Below are 23,553 nucleotides of genomic sequence, written 5' to 3'. Positions count from 1 at the left end.
GATCAAGCCCCATGTTGGGCTCTGCGCTGAGCATGGAGCCTGCTTAGGATTCTCTCTCTCTCTCCCTCTGTCCCTCCACCTGCTGGCTCTCTCTACTTCTCATTTGTTTCCATGAATTTTTTTTATTCTTCTTTAATTTCCTGGTTGACCCATTCATTCTTTAGTAGGATGCTCTTTAGCCTCCATGTATTTGAGTTCTTTCTGACTTTCCTCTTGTGATTGAGTTCTAGTTTCAAAACATTATGGTCTGAAAATATGCAGGTAATGATCCCAATCTTTTGGTACCGCTTGAGACCTGATTTGTGACCTAGGAATGCAATCTATTCTGGAGAATGTTCCATGGGCACTAGAGAAGAATGTGTATTCTATTGCTTTGGGATGGAATGTTCTGAATGTATCTGTGAAGTCTAGTTGGCCCAGTGTGTCATTTAAAGTCTTTATTTCCTTGTTGATCTTTTGCTTAGATGATCTGTCCATTTCAGTGAGGGGGGTGTTAAAGTCCCCCACTATTATTGTATTGTTGTCGATGTGTTTCTTTGCTTTTGTTATTAATTGGCTTATATAATTGGCTGCTCCCATGTTAGGGGCATAGATATTTACAGCTATTAGGTCTTCTTGTTGGATAGACCTTTAAGTAGGATATAGTGTCCTTCCTCAGCTCTTATTATAGTCTTTGGTTTTAAATCTAATTTGTCTGATATAAGGATTGCCACCCCAGCTTTCTTTTGGTGTCCATTAGCATGGGATATGGTTTTCCATCCCCTCACTTTCAATCTGGGGGTGTCTTGGGTCTAAAATGAGTCTCTTGCAGACAGCATATCGATGGGTCTTGTTTTTTTATCCAATCTGATAGCCTGTGTCTTTTGATTGGGGCATTTAGCCCATTTACATTCAGGGTAACTATTGAAAGATAGGAATTTAGTGCCATTGTATTGCCTGTAAGGTGACTGTTACTGTATATTGTCTGTGTTCCTTTCTGGTCTATGTTACTTTTAGGCTCTCTCTTTGCTTAGAGGACCCCTTTCAATATTTCTTGTAGGGCTGGTTTCGTGTTTGCAAATTCCTTTAGTTTTTGTTTGTCCTGGAAGCTTTTTATCTCTCCTTCTATTTTCAATGACAGCCTAGATGGATATAGTATTCTTGGCTGCATATTTTTCTCATTTAGTGCTCTGAATATATCCTGCCAGTCCTTTCTGGCCTGCCAGGTCTCTGTGGATAGGTCTGTTGCCAATCTAATATTTCTACTATTGTAGGTTACAGATCTCTTGTCCTGAGCTGGTTTCAGGATTTTCTCTTTGTCTCTGAGACTCATAAGTTTTACTATTAGATGTCAGGGTGTGGACCTATTTTTGTTGATTTTGGGAGGGGTTCTCTGTGCTTCCTGGATTTTGATGCCTGTTCCCTTCCCCAAATTAGGGAAGTTCTCTGCTATAATTTGCTCCAATATACCTTCTGCCCCTCTCTCTCTTTCTTCTTCTTCTGGGATCCCAATTATTCTAATATTGTTTCATCTTATGGTATCACTTATCTCTCGAATTCTGCCCTCATGATCCAGTAGTTGTTTATCTCTTTTTTTCAGCTTCTTTATTTTCCATCATTTGGTCTTCTATTCACTAATTCTCTCTTCTGCCTCATTTATCCTAGCAGTTAGAGCCTCCATTTTGACTGCACCTCTTTAATAGCCTTTTTGATTTCAACTTGGTTAGATTTCAGTTCTTTTATTTCTCCAGAAAGGGTTTCTCTAATATCTTCCATGCTTTTTTCAAGCCCAGCTAGTATGTTTAAAATCGTCATTCTGAACTCTAGTTCTGACATCTTACTAATGTCCGTATTGAGTAGGTCCCTGGCAGTTGGTACTGCCTCTTTTTCTTTTGGTTGAGGTGATTTTTTCTGTCTTGTCATTTTGTCCAGAGGAGAACAGATGAATGAGAGAACAAAATGCTAACAGGGTAACAACATCCCCAGAAAATATACTCTAAACAAATCAGAAAAGACCTGAAACCGGGGGAAAAGAAAGGGAAAGAAAGAAAAAAAAGAAAAAGATAAAAAACAAACAAACAAACAAAAAACCAGAATATGATCAAATATGATCAGGCTGGTGCATAGATCAGTGCCACACACTAGGTTTTGGGCGTATTTTGGTCTGTTAGAAGAAAGTGCCACCCAAAATTTTAAAGAAAGAAAAGCTTATATATGTACAAAAATAAAGGTTAATACGATGAAGGGATGGAATATGACTGAAAGATAAGAATTATAAAAGATTTTATAAAAGGAGTTGGTAAGAAGTAGGTTGAAAAAAGAAAGAAGAGGATTAAAAAAAAAGGGAGAGAATGTGATCAGGCAGGAGACTAGAACAAAGCCATACACTAGAGATTTAGGGTATATTTGGTCTGTTAGAAGAAACTGTATCCCAAAATTTTAAAGAGAGAGTAACTACTATGAAGGGATAGAATATGACTCTAAAAATGAAAAATAGAAAAGATTTTTTAAAAAAGGGATTGATAAGATGTTGGTTGAAAAAGGGAAAACAAAAAATTCAAAAAAAGAAAAAAAGTAAAAAAAAATTAACTTTGAAAGACTAAAGGATCATGGGAAAAAAGCCACGAATTCTATGTGCAGTATTCCCCTAGCTCTGGAGTTCTGCTGTTCTCATTGATCGGTAAACTTGGTCTTAGCTGGCTGTTCTCGCTGATCTTCTGGGGGAGGGGCCTGTTGCCGTGGTTTCCAAATGTCTTTGCCGGAGGCGGAATTGCCCCTCCCTTGCCGGGGTGGGCTAAGTAATCTGCTCGGGTTTGCTCGGGAGTTTTTGTTCCCTGCAAGCTTTCCCTACAGCTTTGGGGGACAAGAGTGAATCTCTCCCAATCTCTGCCCCGGAGGAGCCAAGAACTCAGGGCCCCACTCCTCAGTGAGGCCCCAGAGAAAAGCAGTCACCTACTCCCGTTTCCCTGGTCTCCGGCGCTCTCCGTGCTCATCCGGCCTGTGATGGAGCGTTTCTATCTCTGGCACACGACCCCGTGTGGAGTCTCCAAACCCAGCAGATCCCTGCAGTGCGCTCCCGCGCCACTCCTCCCAGGGGAGGAAGGGGAGTCTCCCCGGATCTGCTGCTTGTTGGGTCCCTGCTGGAGGAGCAGTGGCCTGACTGTGCCGCGGATCACGGTTTATGGCAACCCTGAGCTGAGAGCCTGCGCCTCGGCACTGTCTCTGCAGCCGGCTTCCCCGCTCCGATACCTAGGAGCTCCGCCACACTCAGGCACCCCCGGTCTTTCTCTGACCCCGCGGGTCCTGAGACCACACTGTCCTGCGATGTTTCCACCCCCCACCCACACCCAGCCACTGGAGTGACATCCCTCAGTGGAGCCAACTTCTGAAAGTTCCGATTTTGTGCTCCGCGGCTCTATCACTTGCCGGTAGCAGCTGATGGAGTCCCCCTCCCCCACCGTCTAATCTTCCCAAACATTGCCTCGGATTCACTTCTCTGCACATCCTAACTTCCAGAAAGTGGTCACTTTTCTGTTCAGAGAGTTGCTGCTATCTTAATATTCTATTTCTATGCCATCCCCTAGTTGAGGAATCAATGTCAGTCATTAACAGAGCCTGAAAATAAAGGTTGCATATTATAAGATAGCGTTAAAAAAAAAAGTTAGAAAAGAAACCTAGACTTTGATTGTTTCTTTAATAATTAGAATGGATTGCCTTGCTGTTTGATGCATACCTCTACTAGCTCATTCTTGAATCACGTTTAGTTCTCTAAAATGAAATCATGAAAGATTGGGCTTTTAAAAAGACATTTAGATAGGGCATTATGTTGGAATTAATTTTAATGTGGACAAGATTCTGCTAAGAAAATAAATAGCAACATAAATATGCAAGGGAATTCAGAAGACTAGCCAAATGTCTCAGACAGGTCAAATTTTTAACATGATCAATACAATAAAATGTAGCAAATAAATCAATTCAATTTATCGACATGGGAATTCTGGGTTAACTCATTTCATTTGGATTTTAGTCAGTAACATAGATCTTGGAACTAGGTTAATAACGGTTTGTAATGATCTGCTTTCTTTTTGCTTGCTCTGGGAATTAAGAAAATAGTGCAGCTTGCTGGCACAATTCAAGCCTTCTGGGGAATCTGCTTCACTAACCTTCAGGGAATTTAAGGATTTGTTGGGACAGATGTCTCTAAAACCTAAACCACGAACCTCAATCAATTTCAAATTTAAGGAGAACCTGAATGTGAAATTTCATTTAAAAATGCTGCATTAGTAGCATTTTCTTTTATTTTTTTGACATTTAATTTTCCTTTCAAATCTGGTTATACAAAATCTATAATGATATGAAGACAAATTGCTGCATTGTGTTCATATTTTTAAAGTGTTTTTTGAGGATTCTACTCAGATTTTTATTTTGTTATGCATTGTCTTAAGTTTTTTACACAAATGAAAGATTATCTTCATAATGATAAAATGGAAAATAGCTCAATCTAATACCCCTTCATTATTTTAACAAATACACACATACAAACAGGCTCCACTTGGAGCTAAAATCATGTCAAATAAATCTTAAATTTATTACAATCATATTAATAATTACTATTTTTTAAAATTACACTCATTAACATTCCTGGATTGCCTACTATAAGACAGGAAAGTTCTACAAGCTTTATATGTGTTAACTAATTTTCACAGTAACTGGGTGAGGTAGGTATTAGTATTACCTTTATTTTACAGATCAAGAGAGTAAACCACAGAGAGATTATATGACTGCCAATATCACCCAGCTAGAAAATGGCAGAGCTGGGATTCAAATCCAGGCAGTGGCACTCCAGAATGCAATCTCTTAACCATCACACTCTACTACCTCCTCATACAGCAATGTATACAGTGATCATACATGTATGCCTTGTCATTATTTAAGGGGGAAAAACAAGTTGCATACAGAAGCATATAGGAATGAAATGCCATATCTCTAATTTATCTTAAAATATTTAAACAATAGATGAAGCAATTATGGAGATATTATACTATTCTGTCTCCTATATATTTAAGACATTTTTTCCTGGTAAAAAGTTAAAAAAAAAATCTTACATTGAAAGGTACCCATTTTAATGCTATCACCTCTTTGGAAATGAAATTCAACAACTATTATTTATTCTACTTATGTGCATAATCTGACAGAACTTTAGTTTGATGGAGTAAATACAATAAGCCTGATACCATGGGTCATCACAGAGATTCATAATAACTTAGCTTAGCAGATCTGCCCAGACTTGGAACCCAAAATCCTGATTTGTATGGCACTTGTAGTAACTGAAAACAAATATTCTAACTCTTCTAATCTCCAACTTGAATCAGTTTTGGATTGTCTGTTTTGACATTACTCTTAGTCATCATGACTGTTTCAGGGGCCAAGAGAGGTAGGGGCAGATGAGAAAATATGAGAAAACAGCGTCCATAGTCAAGTCCACCTTTGCCATTTCCCTCTTAACTTGTTTCCACCCAACCTCAAAACATTTTCACTTCCACCATGCTTGCCAGAGATTTCCTAGTTACTCTGCAAATAGAGCACCACTTTAAAAAGCAAACATGTCCTGGGACACCTGCAGGGCTCAGTCAGTTAAGCATCTGGCTTTGGCTCAGGTCATGATCCCAGGGTTCTGGGATGGAGCCCCACATCGAATGAGCGGGGAGCCTGCTTCTCCCTCTCCCTCTGCCTCTCTGCCCTGCTTGAGCTCTCTCTCTCTGTCTCAGATAAATAAATAAATAAATCTTTAAAAAATAATAAAAAGTAAACATGTCCTTACAAATGCTATGTAAGTAATATGGGGACTGAAACACATGAACACCTACCCAATTTAACAGGCATTATCTCAACCATTACTCCAAACTATTACTAATACTAGAGAGAAACTGAGTAAGATCCTTATCTCAAGTTGCTAAAAATTTAATAGATTATCCTGGTATACAAATACTACAGTGTAAAGTATTATACCATAAAACCAGATAGGTGTAACTGCTTGTTTAGAACACCCAGAGGAAGGAAATACCATTTGCTTGCTACCTAGAAAAACCAAGGGAGGCTTCCAGAGAAAGCAGTACTTGAATTGTTTTTTTTTTTTTTTTTTTTTAAGATTTTATTTATTTATTTGAGAGAAAGAGAATGAGAGACAGAGTACGAGAGGGAAGAGGGCAGAGGGAGAAGCAGACCCCCTGCCGAGCAGGGAGCCCGATGCGGGACTCGATCCCGGGACTCCAGGATCATGACCTGAGCCGAAGGCAGTCGCTTAACCAACTGAGCCACCCAGGCGCCCTTGAATTGGTTTTTAAAGAATACTTAGTATCTGATTAGAAAAACTGTAGGACGTCATGATTACGTAATTAGAGGAGAGAATATGTTAACATTACTCAGCACACTGGAGACGGGAATGATTGTCTTAAGTTTCCAGTAAGGCTATGTGCCTTACATTCTTCCTGGAACTGTGGCTCACCAAATAATTTAGCCCAGTTACACCTGCACCTTTAGGTTTCAATTGGAAAATTTGTTTAAGTAACTATAGTCGTAACTTTTTATCATATGATGCAATCCAAAGGGACATTAATTTTACCCTTTATTTCAGCAACTGCTTCAGCTAAATCTGGCTGTCACTGAGTATTTATTTTTATACCCATAAGGTGAATATAAATACCATTTATGCATTGTCTCATATCACAGCCCTTGTAAAGCTTATAACCCAATAGCTCCCTGCAAACTGACTAATTCAGATGCAGCCAACTGAAAGGTTATATTCCAAAGGAATAATTGATCACCTCTGAATGCTTGTTTTACCTTTAAGTGCGGCCATGTATCACCATTATAATGAACTAAATCAATAGACTACACTTGAATATATCATTCTGTAAATTCAAATCTTAAGTGGTGATAGACGAGCATAATAAACATGGAAGGATAACAGGAAACCGAAGATGCCAAATTTAATCTGGAATCCAACATATACAAAATTTATGGACTTCTTTGTAAGATTTATTTCTATTATGAAAGCTACTCCTTCTTCATTTCCAGCTACTCATATTGTACACTCCCTACCCCTGCCCACACCTTCCCTTAAATGTGCTAAGGATTCTATCCTGTACATTTTTATTTTTTATGTTGTGTAGATAAAGTGCAACAGGCTGAGAGTGAAACAACAGAGAGTAATGGGATTGTGGCAAACTGGACAATGTACCACATCCCAAATCACTCAGACTCCTTCTGATTTTCACATTGTGCCGGCACACCAAAATGCATCTGTAATTCAATCTGGCTTTGCTATACCTGGAACTTTACATTTGCTGGGGAAATTTCAGGCACCTGTTTTCAAAGTCCACTCATAAGCTAAGCATAGAAATATTCTAGGCCAAATTCAATTTTTAGCTGCCTACTAGAAATCTCCTCTTGGATATCCTTGAGCAAGTTTTTGGTATAAATGTTCTTGTCTTTTGAGAATCTTGGCTAAATCCTTAAAAAATCTTTGCTAAAAAATATTCCTATGTCCAGTGTCCTAGCTAATGCTAATATATTCTCTCCTCTAATGAAAGAGACACTGTAGCCTTTCAAATCTACAATTATATACAGATTTCTCTGCATGCCTGAATGCTTTCTTCCATTAAACATTTGTTTATTATCTCTAATCCATATGCTTTGACTTGTTCTTAGAGAACACATGATTTATGGTTTACCTCACTGCATATTGTCCTCCTCCATATGTTATCTTTTCTCCCATAATTTTTTTTAACCTTTTTACATTCTGGGACTATTTCCTGTCTCTTCTGTGCATCACTGATGGATAATTTGCACTGTCAAATTTGTTAGTTCTTCCAAAGGAATTGTTATTTTAGCAGTATTGATCTTGATGATTTTATTCCAGTCTATTTGTCACACAGATCACTGGTTCTTCCTTTGGAGATACTAAGCATCCATTTAATGTTGTTTTCTGTGAAGTAGCTGAAATAACGCCTCGAAGGAAAAATGCCTTTAATCTGGGTCTTTAATACTTCAGTATTTCTATTGTACTGTTAATGATCTTTTCATGTATTCCTCCACTGACTGGTTTCTATTTGATTAGTATTAAATGAAGAAAGACCTTTCTTGTCTCAGGATTAGGAAACAGTAAAATGGTACAGATTTCTTTTCAAGCATTTGTTCTGTCATGTTTGTAATTTGAAGGCAAAGAAAGATATATGATACGATATATGGTATGATATATGGTATGGTATGGTTTCTGGTCAACAGGAGGCATTTGCAAAGGGCAAGTGTTTTCTTCAGGGTCTTTTGATTCCAATCCTTCAGATTACAGAAACTCACACAGGTCTGGGCTGAAATTGGGGGTGGTGGTGAAAGGGCATCCTTAAAAACAAGACCACGTATAGAGCACAGAGATGGGAGATAGATAATTATGACTCTGCTATTCTTCAGCCAGTTCATATTTGTGTCAAGAGAAGCTGCTGTTGGAACTTTGATTCTTATTGGGACTTATTGGGAAAAAAACCTCACTGAGTGAGTACAATGTGCTGGTTACTATAAGAACTAAGTCACCTGCTATGAGTACCCAAGAGCTTGCCTGCCAGGAAGTTATACTCTAGGGAAGGACCCCAAGGGAATAATTTATAAAGACTGGTTGTGCCTCCAAGAAGAAACTGCCATTTCTTTACAAAATTCATGATGGCTTAGGAAAGAACTAGTAAACTTTCATCAGTGTCTTAAATATCAAACAAAGGCAATAATAACTGATATGAAGACCTTGACAATGGGAAAAGAATTAAAGATATAATATTTTAGAAATATTTATATGTTAATAATGTATAATATTACTAAAGGTATATGGATAATTTAGAAGCATAAAATAAAATGTGAGCCCATTTCAATAGCCCTTAAATAAATATTTGAGAATAATGTCTAAAATCATACAATCAGGGCGCCTGGGTGGCTCAGTTGGTTAAGCGACTGCCTTCGGCTCAGGTCATGATCCTGGAGTCCCTGGATCGAGTCCCGCATCGGGCTCCCTGCTTGGCAGGGAGTCTGCTTCTCCCTCTGACCCTCCCCCCTCTCATGTGCTCTCTCTCATTCTCTCTCTCTCAAATAAATAAATAAAATCTTTAAAAAATAAAAAATAAAAAATAAAATAAAATAAAATCATACAATCATCATGGACATGGAAATGAAATGATTGATGTAAGAGAAGTACAAAATAGAGAAATGACCACCATCCCACTAGGCATGATGTTGGAAAAATGAATCCTCTCCTACTAATGCAGAAATGGGGAAAAAGTTAAAAATCATAGCCAGAGGCTCAGGATTTACAATCCTTTAGTCTCCTGCAGGGGGCATAACATTTAAAACAGAAACTTTATTTAGCTCTCAAACATTTATATTATCATCCAAACAATGAGGACAAATTTATTAACTGAAAATGTTGGCTAGATATTTACTATTCCAATTAGTTCCTCTGTTCATTAGATATTAGCTGCTGATGTGTAAGAGAAAACTCCCATTCTATAATTTCCAATCACCAATTTTTAATAATGGATGTGGCTTTATGGGTTTGAGCAATAAAAATACTGTACACAATTAAATAAGTATATAAAAATTCCAGGACAAAGAACAGTGGCAGCAAGCCAATTTGAACCAAAACAATGAGATGGCATTAGGATTTGTGAACATTTGATACATAAAATATCAAGCACAACATGTATAACGCTGTGAGTATAGGAGCCAATTAAGCCACCTCTTATTGCAAAACTTTTGGTAAGGTTTATAAATTTCACCATCCATGAAAGTCCAACTTCATCCATCAGATAAGCAACAATCTTCAAAAAAACGTGTAACTACTGCAAAGCCTAAAGTAGAATATCAAAGTGCAACATTTACTTACACTTCTTAACTTTGTTTCATTGTAAGATACTACTTCCATTGCAGAAAATAATTTGATTGTAGTGATGAAAACACATGCATTAGGGGAAACTGAAAAATACTCAATACAGCATATAATTTTATATACATTCTACTGTAAAAAAGAATTTTTTTCCTCAGTTCCAAGTTGAAGGATCTGACTATATTTAAGTGATAGAAGCCACTCAGATAGTAGAATTTTGGAATTAACTTCACTATCTCAAGAAGAGCAAATGGAGGATCTGTTCATAAGCTGCTAATTATTTTGCAACAAGCATTCTCTCTGTTCTCTCTTTAGTAATAGAACCCTCTATTTTGTTTGGGTGCATGCTATGTTGGGGGGAGGATTATATTCCACATCCTGATGCAAATTGGCAAGGCTGGGCACTAAACTGGGCAATGGAGGCAGATAAAAGTACTGTGTACAGTTTCCAAACATACCCTTAAAGGCAAAAGGCATGTCCTCGACTGCCACTCGCCTCCTTCCTGTTCTCTAGAGAGCAAAAATCACTGTGTATGATGGAGCACCAATCTTGGATCCCAACATGAAAAAACTATACTGAGGAAGGAAGAAAATTTGAAAGAAGTGCCCTGGGGCCTAGAAGATTGAGACTCGCCACATTAGGCTTTATATCCAGAATGTTTACATGAGAGAGGAATAAATTTTTGACTTGTAGCCACTTTTACTTTAGGTCTATAAGATCCAAACCAATACACCAATCATTAAACATGGTTCATTTTTATTCAGTGTCTAAGGGTTTCCAAGAGCAATGGTATTATACCTAAAGCACTTTAATCTTCACCAATAAAAAGTTTTAGTGAAATATAAAATAAATTAACTTGCAGTTCTTAATAAGTTCTCAAAAAATTTACATGAAATAGTAAAATTTTCCAGCAAACCTGACTCTGTTAGCAGTATTCCAAGAATATTCTGAACTGCAATGAAATTTGTGGCTCATCTCATCACCTGTAGCATGTCTTAGGTGAGAGGCAAACAGTTCCAATTTTAATAAGTTTTCATGCCCTACGAGTGAGTACAGTTTTAAGGGTGGAACGGAGTGTGAACCAAAGTCTCTGATTCCAATCCTAGCCCTCTTCCTACTATACAGTATTCTTTGCAAATAATTCTGGCACTGTTCTTATTTTTTTTTTAAGATTATTTATTTATTTATTCATGAGAGACAGAGAGAGAGAGAGAAGCAGAGGGAGATGCAGGCTCCCCGCGGAGCAGGGAGCCCAATGCGGGACTCGATCCCAGGACCCTGGGATCATAACCTGAGCCGAATGCAGACGTTGCTTAACCAACTGAGCCACCCAGGCACCCTAGGTATATTTATAACCAATGGTAATAATACAGACTTTTGGGGGATGGGAGAAGGCAAAAAAAAAAACCACGTCAAGTTCACTAGGTTCACTTGTATTAATCCTTTTCTCTCCTACACAGAGTTTTATTTGAATATAGGAATAAACATCTGTGCAGGCAAATTATGAACCTGAGCATTGAGCACAGCTCAAGTGTTAGAAGTACACGCCCCGTGCATACTTTTACATTTATAATGGACATATTGCTAACTTTGCAGGATAGTGGTTGAATACTATGAATTTTACTATTGTACTATTCAATTATACCCCTGAATACTAACTGGGGTGACACTCACTAAAAAGTTGCATCTACATCTGTGCCTGTGATTATTAAAATCTTGAACAAAGAAAACTCACAATTTCTATGCAAAATAAAAGAACTTTCTAAATAAGAAGCAAACTTGACTTAATAAAACTGTTTTATGTGACATCAAAAATAGGACTTTCTTAATTAGTTTAGATGAAAGAAAAACATATTTGCAGTATTGGTTCATCATCTTTAGGCAACACTCAACTGGCAGATTGGACCAAGCATGTCAATCCATCCACTTTATTTATTATGAAATCTTTGTCATAGTTTTACAAACTAACTGCTTTAAAAAGCTGTAACTGGTGTACCACCAGGAAGGTTGATAAAGATTTAGCATCTGTATTTTAAATGACTATATAACTTTTAAATATCAAATACTAATCTTAACAGTGAAATGAAATGTCTGTCCAAAATAAAATTCATTCTAACACCAATCAGTAAACTATTGTTTAAGATTTATTTAGAGAGAGAGAGACAGTGTGAGCAGGGAAGGAGGGGCAAAGGGAAAGGGAGAGGAGACTCTCAAGTGGACTCCCCAGTGAGCACAGAGCCCAATGCTGGGTTTCATCATCTCAACACCTGAGCCATCAAGATCATGACCTGAGCCGCAATCAAGAGTCAGACACTCAACTGATTGAGCCACCCAGGTGCCCCCCCCAATCAATAAACTATTAAAACATTTTGTGTTAGCTGTTGGTTTGCCCTTAATAAACATCCTACCTCATTAAAATGATATACATCATTATCATAAAAGGATAATAATTATAATAGAAGCACTAGCAAAACACCTATGGCTAGTAAAAAGAAAACGCGCTTTTTTTTTTTTAAAGATTTTATTTATTCATTAGAGACACAGAGATACAGAGAGAGAGAGAGCATGAGCAGTGGGAGAGGCAGAGGGAGAAGGAGGAGCAGACTTCCGGCTGAGCCAGGAGCCCGATGTGGGGCTCGATCCCAGAACCCTGGGATCATGACCTGAGCTGAAGGCAGACGCTTAACCATCTGAGCCACCCAGGCGCCCCGAAAACGCTTTTTAAAACAATCCTAGTTCTTCATTTATTAAATGGAGAAAACATAACCTCCTTCCTTCACAGTGTCATTTTAGAAATTAAATATAAGAATTTGTGTAGAGTGGTTAGCAGCATGCAGGCAAATAGTGCTCAATAAACTATGATGTTCACCAATAGTGGTGGTGCAATTTGGAAAGATGTGGCATTTCAAGCCAACTATCTTGTGTTGTTTTTTAATTGTTTTTTGAAGGCCAGCTTTACTTGATTTATATATTTTTTTACACTCCCATGAAGTAGCTGGAAAAAAGTAGTATACAAATATATTTTTTTGATTCAGAAAAAAAGTGTGATTAACAAACAATAATTTTTTTTTTTATTTGTTTGACTTGTTCACTGACAAACCATCCCAAGCTCATGGAAGAACACCGAAAACACAAGAAGCCCTCAACAAACATTTTTGGATACATAAACAAGTGTATATACAAATTTTTTCCTGATAAAAGAAAGTCACAGATATGATAATTTAAATGAACTTAAGCGTAAAATGTTGTTTTATAATTTTGTAAATGCTTCCACTGTAGCCAAGTAATTAAAATGTCTCCTGAAAGTCCATCCAAAGGTGGCAACATGAGAAGTAACTTATTTGTGCTAAAATAATCCACGTTGGAACATCATCTGAATATGTACATTACAGTCATCTGTTTAAAAAGGCAGACTGAACACTCACTATGCTTCAAAGATTGGCTGGGCAAGGCCAGCTGTTGTACCATTTCCAGGGTGTCGTTCACACTGTAGGGGAAATAAGTGGTCCCCCCTGGTGTGTGCGGTTCAGGCCAGAGGAGACCTGCCTCGTTACCCGCGTAAAGCGCTGGGCGACAGAGATGGATGGGACCCAACCTCTGTCTGCCACATGGCTAATGGAGTGCAGGGTATCCGAGTCAGTGCAGTGGATGGAGGTCTGGACAGGAGGCAGAGAGAGTTCAGATCCAGCGAAACACATGGCGTTTCTACCCCAGAAGATGCCAATGATAATTTGTTAAAGATAGCATAAGCCCTAAGATTCATCATTACCTTGTTAGGTCCAACCAGTAATTCTGCTGATGCTATAGAACATTTTCTGAAAAATTCAACCTGCTAGGTCAGCTTGTTCTGTAAAGCCAGTCATCCTAGCATAATTCAGTTTATCTTGAAATTTAATGTAAAACTTTTAATACTCACATCAAGATCATCCTTTGCATTGTAGTAGACAACTTCATTGCTCTATAAAAAAAAAGAAAAGAAGAGGGCTTTATTGATTTGAGTAAAAATGTAAAAATATACTGGATCCAGCACTGAACACATTTTATGCATATTTTAAATAATAAACCCCTCGTGATATTCCTCTCATAAAATACTCCATGAAGATCCATGAAGATTAGCCAATATTTTCTAAAAACATATTAAAACACTGTATCAGTGATATTGAAAAGTACATATTGCATTGAGGAAAAAGTATATCAGCATAGGTCTGAGACCCATTTGTCAAGAAAAAATAAAGAATGCATGATGCAAAGAAATTATATATATACACACTCACAACATACACACACACACACACCCTTAAATCATGAAATTATGAACAGAATAATTTCAGAAAAATGTAAGAATGTGGCTTGTTAATACTTTGCTGACAATGTGACTTTTTTTTTTTTAAAGATTTTATTTATTTATTTGAGAGAGAGAGAATGAGAGAGAGAACACGAGAGGGGGTAGGGTCAGAGGGAGAAGCAGACTTCCTGCTGAGCAGGGAGCCCGATGCGGGACTCGATCCCGGGACTCCAGGATCACGACCTGAGCCGAAGGCAGTCGCTTAACCAACTGAGCCACCCAGGTGCCCTCTTTTTTTTTTAAAGATTTTATTCATTTATTTGAGACAGAGAGAATGAGAGACAGAGAGCATGAGAGGGAGGAGGGTCAGAGGGAGAAGCAGACTCCCTGCCGAGCAGGGAGCCCGATGCGGGACTCGATCCTGGGACTCCAGGATCATGACCTGAGCCGAAGGCAGTCGCTTAACCAACTGAGCCACCCAGGCGCCCACAACGTGACTTTTAAAATATATATATATATATATATATATATATATATATATATATATATATGTATAATACATATATATGTATTATATATATATATATATATAATGTATATATATATCACATGTTGAAATTAGTAAGGAAAGGTGTATCTGGACAGTATTGGCAGAAATTTCCTCATGAGATTCAGAAAAGGGATCAAGAACAATTGAATTTAGACAGCGAAAGAATCAGATTATTTAACCCACTAATATTATCATATTCTACCAAAGTGGTGAATGAGCATTGGCTCTTCAAGAATAAATGTATTCTGACACTTCTGCCAGCCCTCAGTGTTGCTGAAATACACCATAACTATAAATTATGGATATAAATTGTGTTACAGAATGAAAATGGAAAGGAAAGAATGAACACAATGATTGTCAAGGAATTTAAAAGTTTTATTCTTTGAGGCTTCAAGACTAGTTCTATGCACTGTTAAAATAATCCACTTATACTGATTTCCTTTTCCTTTCTTCTCCTGAACTGATTGAAAATATAATCCATCTTCCATACGTCTTCAGTAGTAACTGGAGCACTATGCAAAAATAACATCAAAAACACGGATACTCTAAAATCTTATTAAAAGAAAATGCAATACATATTTTTTAAGAAGAAAATTACTCTAAAAAATTCAATAAATTAGTGCTTCTTAAAATATATACCACTCCACTAGTTAGAAATCACTAGTTCTTCAAGACATTCTATGGCCCTTTGACTTTAGAATAAGCAATGAAGTTAAAGTCATTTCTTTTTGGCTTCTAAGTCTCAGCATATGAATGTACATTATACATCTTTAAGACTAAAACAGATCTCGTTGTATTTCTCAAACTTATTTGCTGCCGAATCTGCCTCCCTTTTTTAATTTGAGAAATACATCATGAGCCTGAAGTTCTATAAAAGATTCCTCTAAGACCAAACTAAAAACTATATTAATAAATAATAGAACACATAACTCATAATAGTGAATGAAACCATGACTTTGAATTTATTTCATTTAGAGTAAAGAGCTCTAAAAATTACCATTTAATTAATTCTTTTAAAAAGAATTAAGTTGCTAAAGAATTTTAACATGCATAAAAGTTCTACTTCCTGAAGCATTTCTTACAGCATTAATTTTGTAACAAAGTTAAAATACAAAATCAGAATTCATCACATACACAAAGCAAGAGAATCTTTTGAATCCACCAGAGTCCCAAATCTAATTACTAGTTTATTGATCCTTCTTGCAACTCTGAAATCTATACTTAGGAGACAATTTTCAACTTAGGATGTGGATTCCATCAAAAGATAAAATATTGAATAAGTTTATCTTCATTTTAGACTTTATTTCTGCCAACTCCTTCCTTATATTTACAGAACTGAAATGTAGAAAACAAGGTGAAACTGCATTAAATCTTAAGTGATTCAACATCATTATTTTCAACAAACATTCATTAAAAATCTATATGCACACACCGCTGTGCCAAGAGAGACACAAAATAAGTTAAATGTAGCTATCTCTATCCTTTAGATAAAATAACATATACATATCAATTATATAAAACAACTAATATGTTTAGACTTAACATTTGGCCCATGGTACTAGAGCTAACGGACTAAATTGTTTAAATGTTTTTTCTTATATGTGACACAGGGTCACATATAACAAATAAAAAAGAGAATTTAATTAAACCTAAAATTAAGAGTATCACATACAGTGTCAAAAGAGTATAAAGTACAATAAAGAAATGCTAGTTTTAACTAAAACTAAGTATTTTGATTCTATTACAATAAAGTGTGCCTGAAATAAAAATAAAAATGAAGAAAAACTAAGTTTGAGAATTTTTCAAATGTTTTTCCTCTTGTTACTGCACTACAGTTTATGTAAAATCCTATTACTTTTGTTCTAGAAACTCTATATTGCTTCTAAAACTTACTGAAAATGTGTATTGCAAAGTTTATTTAAGTTTTCTGCATTTGCACAAAGTCTTCTGGACTCCAGGAGACATAAGATCCCCAAAACTGATTTTTTTTTCTAGTAAGTAAACTGGGGGGGGGGGGGAACCTTAGTCATAAAATTATACTGCATATACAACAACCCTACTCATTATAACTAGGATGTTTTATATTTCTACTTTTAAAAAGCTTTCTTTAGGGGAGCCATGGGTGGCTCAGCTGTTAAGTGTCTGTCTTTGGCTCAAGTCCTGATCCCAGGGTCCTGGGATCAAGCTCCGCATCGGGCTCCTTGCTCAGCGGGGAGCCTGCTTCTCCCTCTCCCTCTGCCTAATGTCTCTGTGCTTGTGCTCTCTCTCTCTTCCTCTCTCCCTGTCAAATAAATAAATAAAAATCTTAAAAAAAAATAAAGTAGCTAATTAAATACGTGTTCTTAGACAGTTTGTCATGATTTAATAAGAGAACAAAGACCATAATGGAATTGCAATTGATTACATCCACTGCCTTACAACAAAATTTCCTCTTCACCAATACATGTGACATTGTCTTTGGCTTAGAAGCATTTTTTTTTTTACCTAATTTTTTACAAATACACTTTCTCTAACCCTAAACTTTGCAGTGAGAGCATGCACATTTCATTTATTCCCTGATTTTACCTAACAGAAAAGCTCAAGTGATCCAATTCACTAAGCATACATCTATGTAGGGCATCAGGATTTGGGGAAAGTGTCATTGCATTTAATTTGTCAACCAGCACACTTAGCTGGCAGTATGACACTAAAATAAATGGCAAACATTCACAAAACATTTAATTTATATAACCATATACAAATAATTTTTATATATAACTGACAATTCCTCATGCTTTCTTGCAGAAAAGTATAATTATTTACTGTGGCTTTTGTTTAGAGTTGAAGAGTGGCTCAGAAAGAATTTTAAATATAAGCTTGAGGATAAGTCTAATTTGGTGAAGTCATAATTCTCTTTCCTATCACATTCATTTATAGCATCTCCTCTGCTATATACAAATATATGACATGTGTAGCTATGTTAAACTACATCAGTCTGAAATCGCATCGCTCAAAATATATCCAAACCCAATCCCAACAGGATTAGGATAAAAGACAATTCTCAGGAATAAAGGACAATTCACACTGAATCAGCCTAATTTTGATGTTCTGGTGTCTTACAGGAGTGACTGTCAGTTAAAATTAACTGCGTGCTAAAAGAAAATTAGGAGACCAAATTGTATAAAAACAATTAAATGGCCTGAGGGGGGCAGAATTAAAAAGAGGAAGTATCAGCTGAATTCTTTCTTCCTTTACCGGGTCCCCTGCCTCCATCCCACTTAGATTGTGTACGAGGAGAATTTTGGGTCTCCTAACCAACAGAGGGAGCCACACCTCACTCCTTCAACAAACTTTGGCAACCTCACTTTGTAGTGTTTGGGAGAAATAAAAATGAAGACTATCTATGCCCTGACTATAAAAAGGAATTTTCTCACCCCCCTGATACACATGGGGCAGGAATATCAGAGTCAGTTGTTCTGTCCTGCTATCATTGAAGAATATCTCGTGTCATCCTTGGATGACATGACCACACAAACCAAAACTTTCTCAGGTTTCAAAATATGTGAGAGTGAAGAACTTCAGAGAGCTAAAATACGCCTCCTCTATTTACAATCAATTCAAGCGCGTGTGTATACGCATGTGTGTGTGTTTCTGATTCATTTACCTTTCCTATCGCTCAAACTTCCCTCAATCCCTCCTCCAGAAAATAAAGTTTAATATTTTAAAATGATGGCATATAAGCTAATTATCATAGGCACAGAATACAAAATTGAGTCATCTTGTTTCTCTACTATACTTCTGGCTAGATTTTTTTTTTTTTTAATATTTTATTTATTTATTTGACAGAGAGAGACACAGCGAGAGAGGGAACACAAGCAGGGGGAGTGGGAGAGGGAGAAGCAGGCTTCCCGCGGAGCAGGGAGCCTGACGTGGGGCTCCATCCCAGGACCCTGGGATCATGACCTGAGGCGAAGGCAGACACTTAATGATTGAGCCACCCAGAGCCCCTGGCTAGATGTTTTCATGCAAATTATTAAACAACATCATCTTGGAAGGTATTTACACTCAAATACAAAGGTTTTTAGTGGATTTTAGGGTATTACATGCAGTTTGATAGGATAAAGCCAGCAACAGCCTCAAACTAGATTCAAGATTAGTGAAACCTTTAGAGAGCTATTTTTCATCATTTGAGCACCACCAGATGACAAGAACAAATTGTTTTGTTTCTGATTTTTAACCAAGTAGTTTAGTTATTTATTATCTCCTCGAAACAAATTTACCCAAACGTTCCACGCTAATATAGTATCGCTGCTTGCTGAAATTTAAAGCATCCCCTAGCAAGTTGAGAGATAAATTACTTCAGTTTCTCATTGTCTACTGGGAGTCAAAATTAAATCTGGGCAAAATAGACCATTCCATCTTAAAAACGTGTATTGTGAGTGACAGTCCCTTGAATGCCACTCTCCTATAAAAGTTGGCCTCTGATGAATAGAATGAATTTATGTTAAAAATCGGAAGCAGAAGTACAAAGCTTCCACATGGAAGTAAGATGGTGCCAAAGAAAAGATTTAAATATTGGAACTGAAAATCAGGATTTTATAGCCAACATCTGAAATATATGACACATTCAAAATTCAAATAGAGATTAACTTCCTGTCCAATTTACTAATTCTCTTTTCTTGGCTGTACACTTGACTGTGCACATGATCCACACACTGACAAATCTGAGCAACCGTATTGTCTGCTAAAGTTACTTTTAAAAAAATCCAATTCTTAATCGTTTATCACTCTTCAGTTTCAAAAATGGAAGTCAATCAGATGAATATTAAGAATACTCTTGTAAAAAAAAAAGGATATTCTTGTTATAAATGAGTTGAGTTGTGTTAATGGTTCTTGCCTACCATACTGTTTAGCCCAAATCAGTTACAATGCAAATATTCTGATTAATATATCTTTGTAACAACCTCTGACCTGGTAAACCTACACACCATTGACCTCTGCTCAAGTCAATTACGGTACATGGGATGCAATAATCATAGCACTGTAGCACTGTGTGAATAAAAGAACTTAGGAGCCTACTGTGTATGTGTCATTGTGTGTGCATGCATTTCTGGGGAGGGCGGGGGTTGAATGTGAGCAAATCTTCCCAAAGATAGCTGAGAGTGGTTGACACAGTAGGTTAAAGACAGGGGCTTTTGAAAAAAAAAATTTTTTTTAAAGAGCTTATTTATTTGAGAGAGAGCATGAGCGGGGGGAAGGGGGACAGGGGGAGCGGGAGAAGCACACTCCCACCTGAGAAGGGAGCCTGACACTGGGCTCAAGAGGCGGGGCTCAATCCCAGGACTCCGGGATCATGACCTGAGCAGAAGGCAGACTCTTAACCGACTCACTGGACACATGAGCACGTTACTGGTGAAAATAAAAAGGAAAACTAAAGATAAGCACGTTCCATCTGGAGATCAGTGTCAGCAGATTACTGGACTGAAGGCATGAGAAAAACCTACATTCGCATCATATGACGAGAGACAATAAAGAAGACAACTGATGTGAAGTGTCTAGCACAGTGCAATATGTGCCCTGTTATCAACTATTATTTTATATATTGAAAAAGAAAAACTAGGAATATCCATAGAAGTTATCTATTAGCTTCAGCTTGTAGTTATATATGAACTAAAGTAAACTGTTATCACTTACTTTTCTTAGACTAGTTAGTATGCTGTGAGTCTATTTAATTCATTTAAAGTCCTTTCTTCAAGGATTCCACGTAGCAGACTGGAGAAGAAATGTGATTACTAGTTGCTGTTATTGTTTTTAATCTGATATTTTAAATGAGATAATTTATTTAAAAAGTCTAATATAGGGATGCCTAGCTGGCTCATTTGGAAGAGCATGCAACTCTTGATCTCAGGGTTGTGAGTTCAAGCCCCATGTTGGGTGTAGAGACTACTTAAAAAAAATTAAAAATAAGTCTAATACAGATGGTAATGTGTGATGGTTTTGTTCGCATCCTGTCCATTAAATGTGTTACTGTCCTTCAAATTTTTCTGTGATTCTAAATACTCTTTCCAACCCCACATCTCCTTTACATCTCCATCCTCATATGCTCCTGCCTGGAAAAATTCCAACTCTGTATTAAACCAGAAGTTTGTGCATACATCCTAACACCCAAACTGTGGTATCTTGCTGAAGAAAATTGTATAAATGCTCTCGCACAGAGTAAGTCAACGGTTCTCATGTTTTAACAACTATAGTAAACATGAGGCTTTGCTTTGTTTGGTAGTTGTTTTTGTGCGTGTGTTTTTGTTTTTGTTTTTTTTTTTCTCCTATTCAGAAACTCTACTGTCTTTGGGGAACCATTTCTTGCAATCATGTGATTCAGTTGTCTGGCAAATTATACTAGCCCGCTTCTCTGACCAGAGAAACTCAAGAGGTGATGAAATCTATACAATAATAGTATCTCATTTCCCTATTTCTTTCTTAGGAAGGTTCTATTTTTCCAGGAGTACTTATGGTTGCAAAAGCTGAAATGCTTAAAGTCTGAATCCTGATGTGACAGAGGCTATTTCCATCCATTTGCTCTCACTTATAGAACCAGTAATTTATTATTTATTATTATTTTTTTCTTAAACTAGTTAGGATGTGTTTTCTAACTTCTACAACTGATACCTCTTATACAATACCAAACTCCCTACAATGAGGGTTTTTTTTTTCCCCATTCTATTTTTCTCTAACAGTCAATACTATATGCTTAACTGACTGAGCCGTGCAGGCTCCCCAAACATAACAATTTCTTTTAGAGCGCCTGCGTGGCTCAGTTGGTTAAGCGTCTGCCTTTGGCTTAGGTCATGATCCCGGTCCTGGATCGAGTCCTGCATCGGGCTCCCTGCTCAGTGCAGAGCCTCCTTCTCCCTCTGCCTGATGCTCCCCCTGCTTGTGCGCTCTCTCTCTCTGTCAAATAAATTAAATCTTAAAAAAAAATTTCTATTAAAGAAGATGGAAGTGTAATACTATTGCTAAGATGGTGTTCAATGATTATAACAGAAAAATACAGATAATCTATTCTTTCTCTGAACTCTCAGCATTCATTCATAAGAAATAAATACTGAGCCTTATACATATGCCAAACTTCACGCCAGAAATCTAAATACATGTGCTTTTTTAGATTGATTGTTAAAAATAAACTAGTGAGATATCACCAATAAAGAGTGTCTAATAATCTTTGAGACATACTCCTTTGTCTTATCTGTTCTTTTAACGTGCCTTATAATCTGTTTTAAAATGTGAATTTAATTTAATACTACCTTTTTTTTAGCTTAATGGAAGAAGAAAGAACTGGAAAATCACTTTGGCCTTTTTAAAGCTTACTTCTACTTTTAGCAAATAACATTTTACATTTATTCATCAAGTAACTGCTATTATATATTTGTAATATTATAGTTGCTGTGTTTTTGAAGTTTCCATCATGTTGCTAGTAAATTGAAGAATTCCTTAGTAACTGCCCCAGCACATTAACCAATCAATGAGCCAAAGTCCTCTAAGAAGAGTCGTCACAGCAAAAGATAATAGACCCAGGTGTCTTTGCTATAGTTAATTACCTAATTACAAAGACGCTCAAGTACTCCATCCCGAAGCCATACTATGAGGCTAGCGACACAATTGGAAAGATCACCCTACATGAAAAAAAAAAATTTTAATATTCACCAAAGGAAATGTTCATCACTTCTGCATAAAAGAAATTTAAAAATAAATTGAGATAAAAGAGAGAGAAGACTAAATTCTTTTGAGTAGAGACAGCATTCTATTATGTGTCTATTCAATGCTTGCACAATGTCTACAATGTTGTATGAACTACTACTGAATGGACAGATGAATGAATAAATGAGTACCATAAGCCTAGACAGAACTATTAGAAATTCTAGACTAAAAATAACAACAAAACACACCCAAACGTACCTATGTGCACACACACACAAGGCATCAGAGTAGAGAAAAAGTATGTAGCTTTAAAAAAGTTCCAAATAAGCCAAAATGTACACCACTTTCACTCTAAAAGAAATCAAAGAGGAATTCCAATCGGACTGTGATTTCAGAGTTCCTTGTTTGTTGAAATTTAAAGATCAACTCCTATTAAACACTAAAAGCTATAGCAATTTATTTCTTCATCTGATAAACTTTAATAAGAATCTGCCTGTAAGTTTTTTTTTAGTGCTCCCAATAAAATTGATAAATATATGATTTAAACTGCAGGAGAAAAGCAAAAGTAGAATATGAGAAGATAAATATATTATTTTCTTCAGCTACCAAATCCCCCAGGAAACTCAGCCCAGAATTGGACAAACACATCTATAATGCTGAGGAACTTGCTTTAATCTCCTTTAATCTGTAAGTCTAATGAAGCTTTGGGTATAATCATCTAAAACATTACAACTTAATCCACCAACATAGTCTATTTTCTATGCTTCTTCCTATTGACTTTGATAATCCACAGATTCTCTTGACTCATGATCAAAGTTAACAGCACTTGATCATAACAATATATGATGTCCTAGTAACAGAGTCATGTTAATTTGTCCAATTGTAATATTAGCACTGCCTTTTCAAATTATCATTATCGACTTCAGCAAATTATCATACCAACACAAGACTTACACTATGACCAATGAATTACTGAGCATAAAATAATCTGGTCAAAATCAGAGCTTTGAAGAACATTAAACCAATAACCATTATATCAATTTAGTTTATCTTTCATTGGGGTTAAGGGACTATATGGGATGGGAAAGAAGGAGGAGAAGAGATTTTGATTATGTGTGCATTACATGAAAGGCATTTAC

General features: G+C 36.7%; 1 protein-coding gene across 10 annotated transcripts in view; it reads right to left on the bottom strand.

The window, feature by feature from the left end:
• CACNA2D1 (calcium voltage-gated channel auxiliary subunit alpha2delta 1) overlaps positions 1–23,553 on the bottom strand; it is a 507,273-nt gene that overhangs the window by 190,926 nt on the left and 292,794 nt on the right. For all 10 annotated transcript variants that reach the window (XR_010406552.1, XM_064575355.1, XM_064575347.1 and 7 more), the window contains exon 5: positions 13,822–13,863. Coding sequence is in view for 9 of the 10 variants with exons in the window: in XM_064575355.1 (XP_064431425.1) it covers positions 13,822–13,863 (42 nt within the window). In the remaining variant the exon portion in view is untranslated. The remainder of the gene's footprint in view (positions 1–13,821; positions 13,864–23,553) is intronic.

The sequence above is a fragment of the Mirounga angustirostris genome, unplaced genomic scaffold (genome assembly GCF_029215605.1).
Source record: "Mirounga angustirostris isolate CCGP_5_RB_7025 unplaced genomic scaffold, mMirAng1.0.hap1 SCAF_12, whole genome shotgun sequence".
Lineage (NCBI taxonomy): Eukaryota > Metazoa > Chordata > Mammalia > Carnivora > Phocidae > Mirounga > Mirounga angustirostris.
Note: the sequence above shows the minus strand (reverse complement) of the source record. Positions and strands in the feature narration are given on the sequence as shown.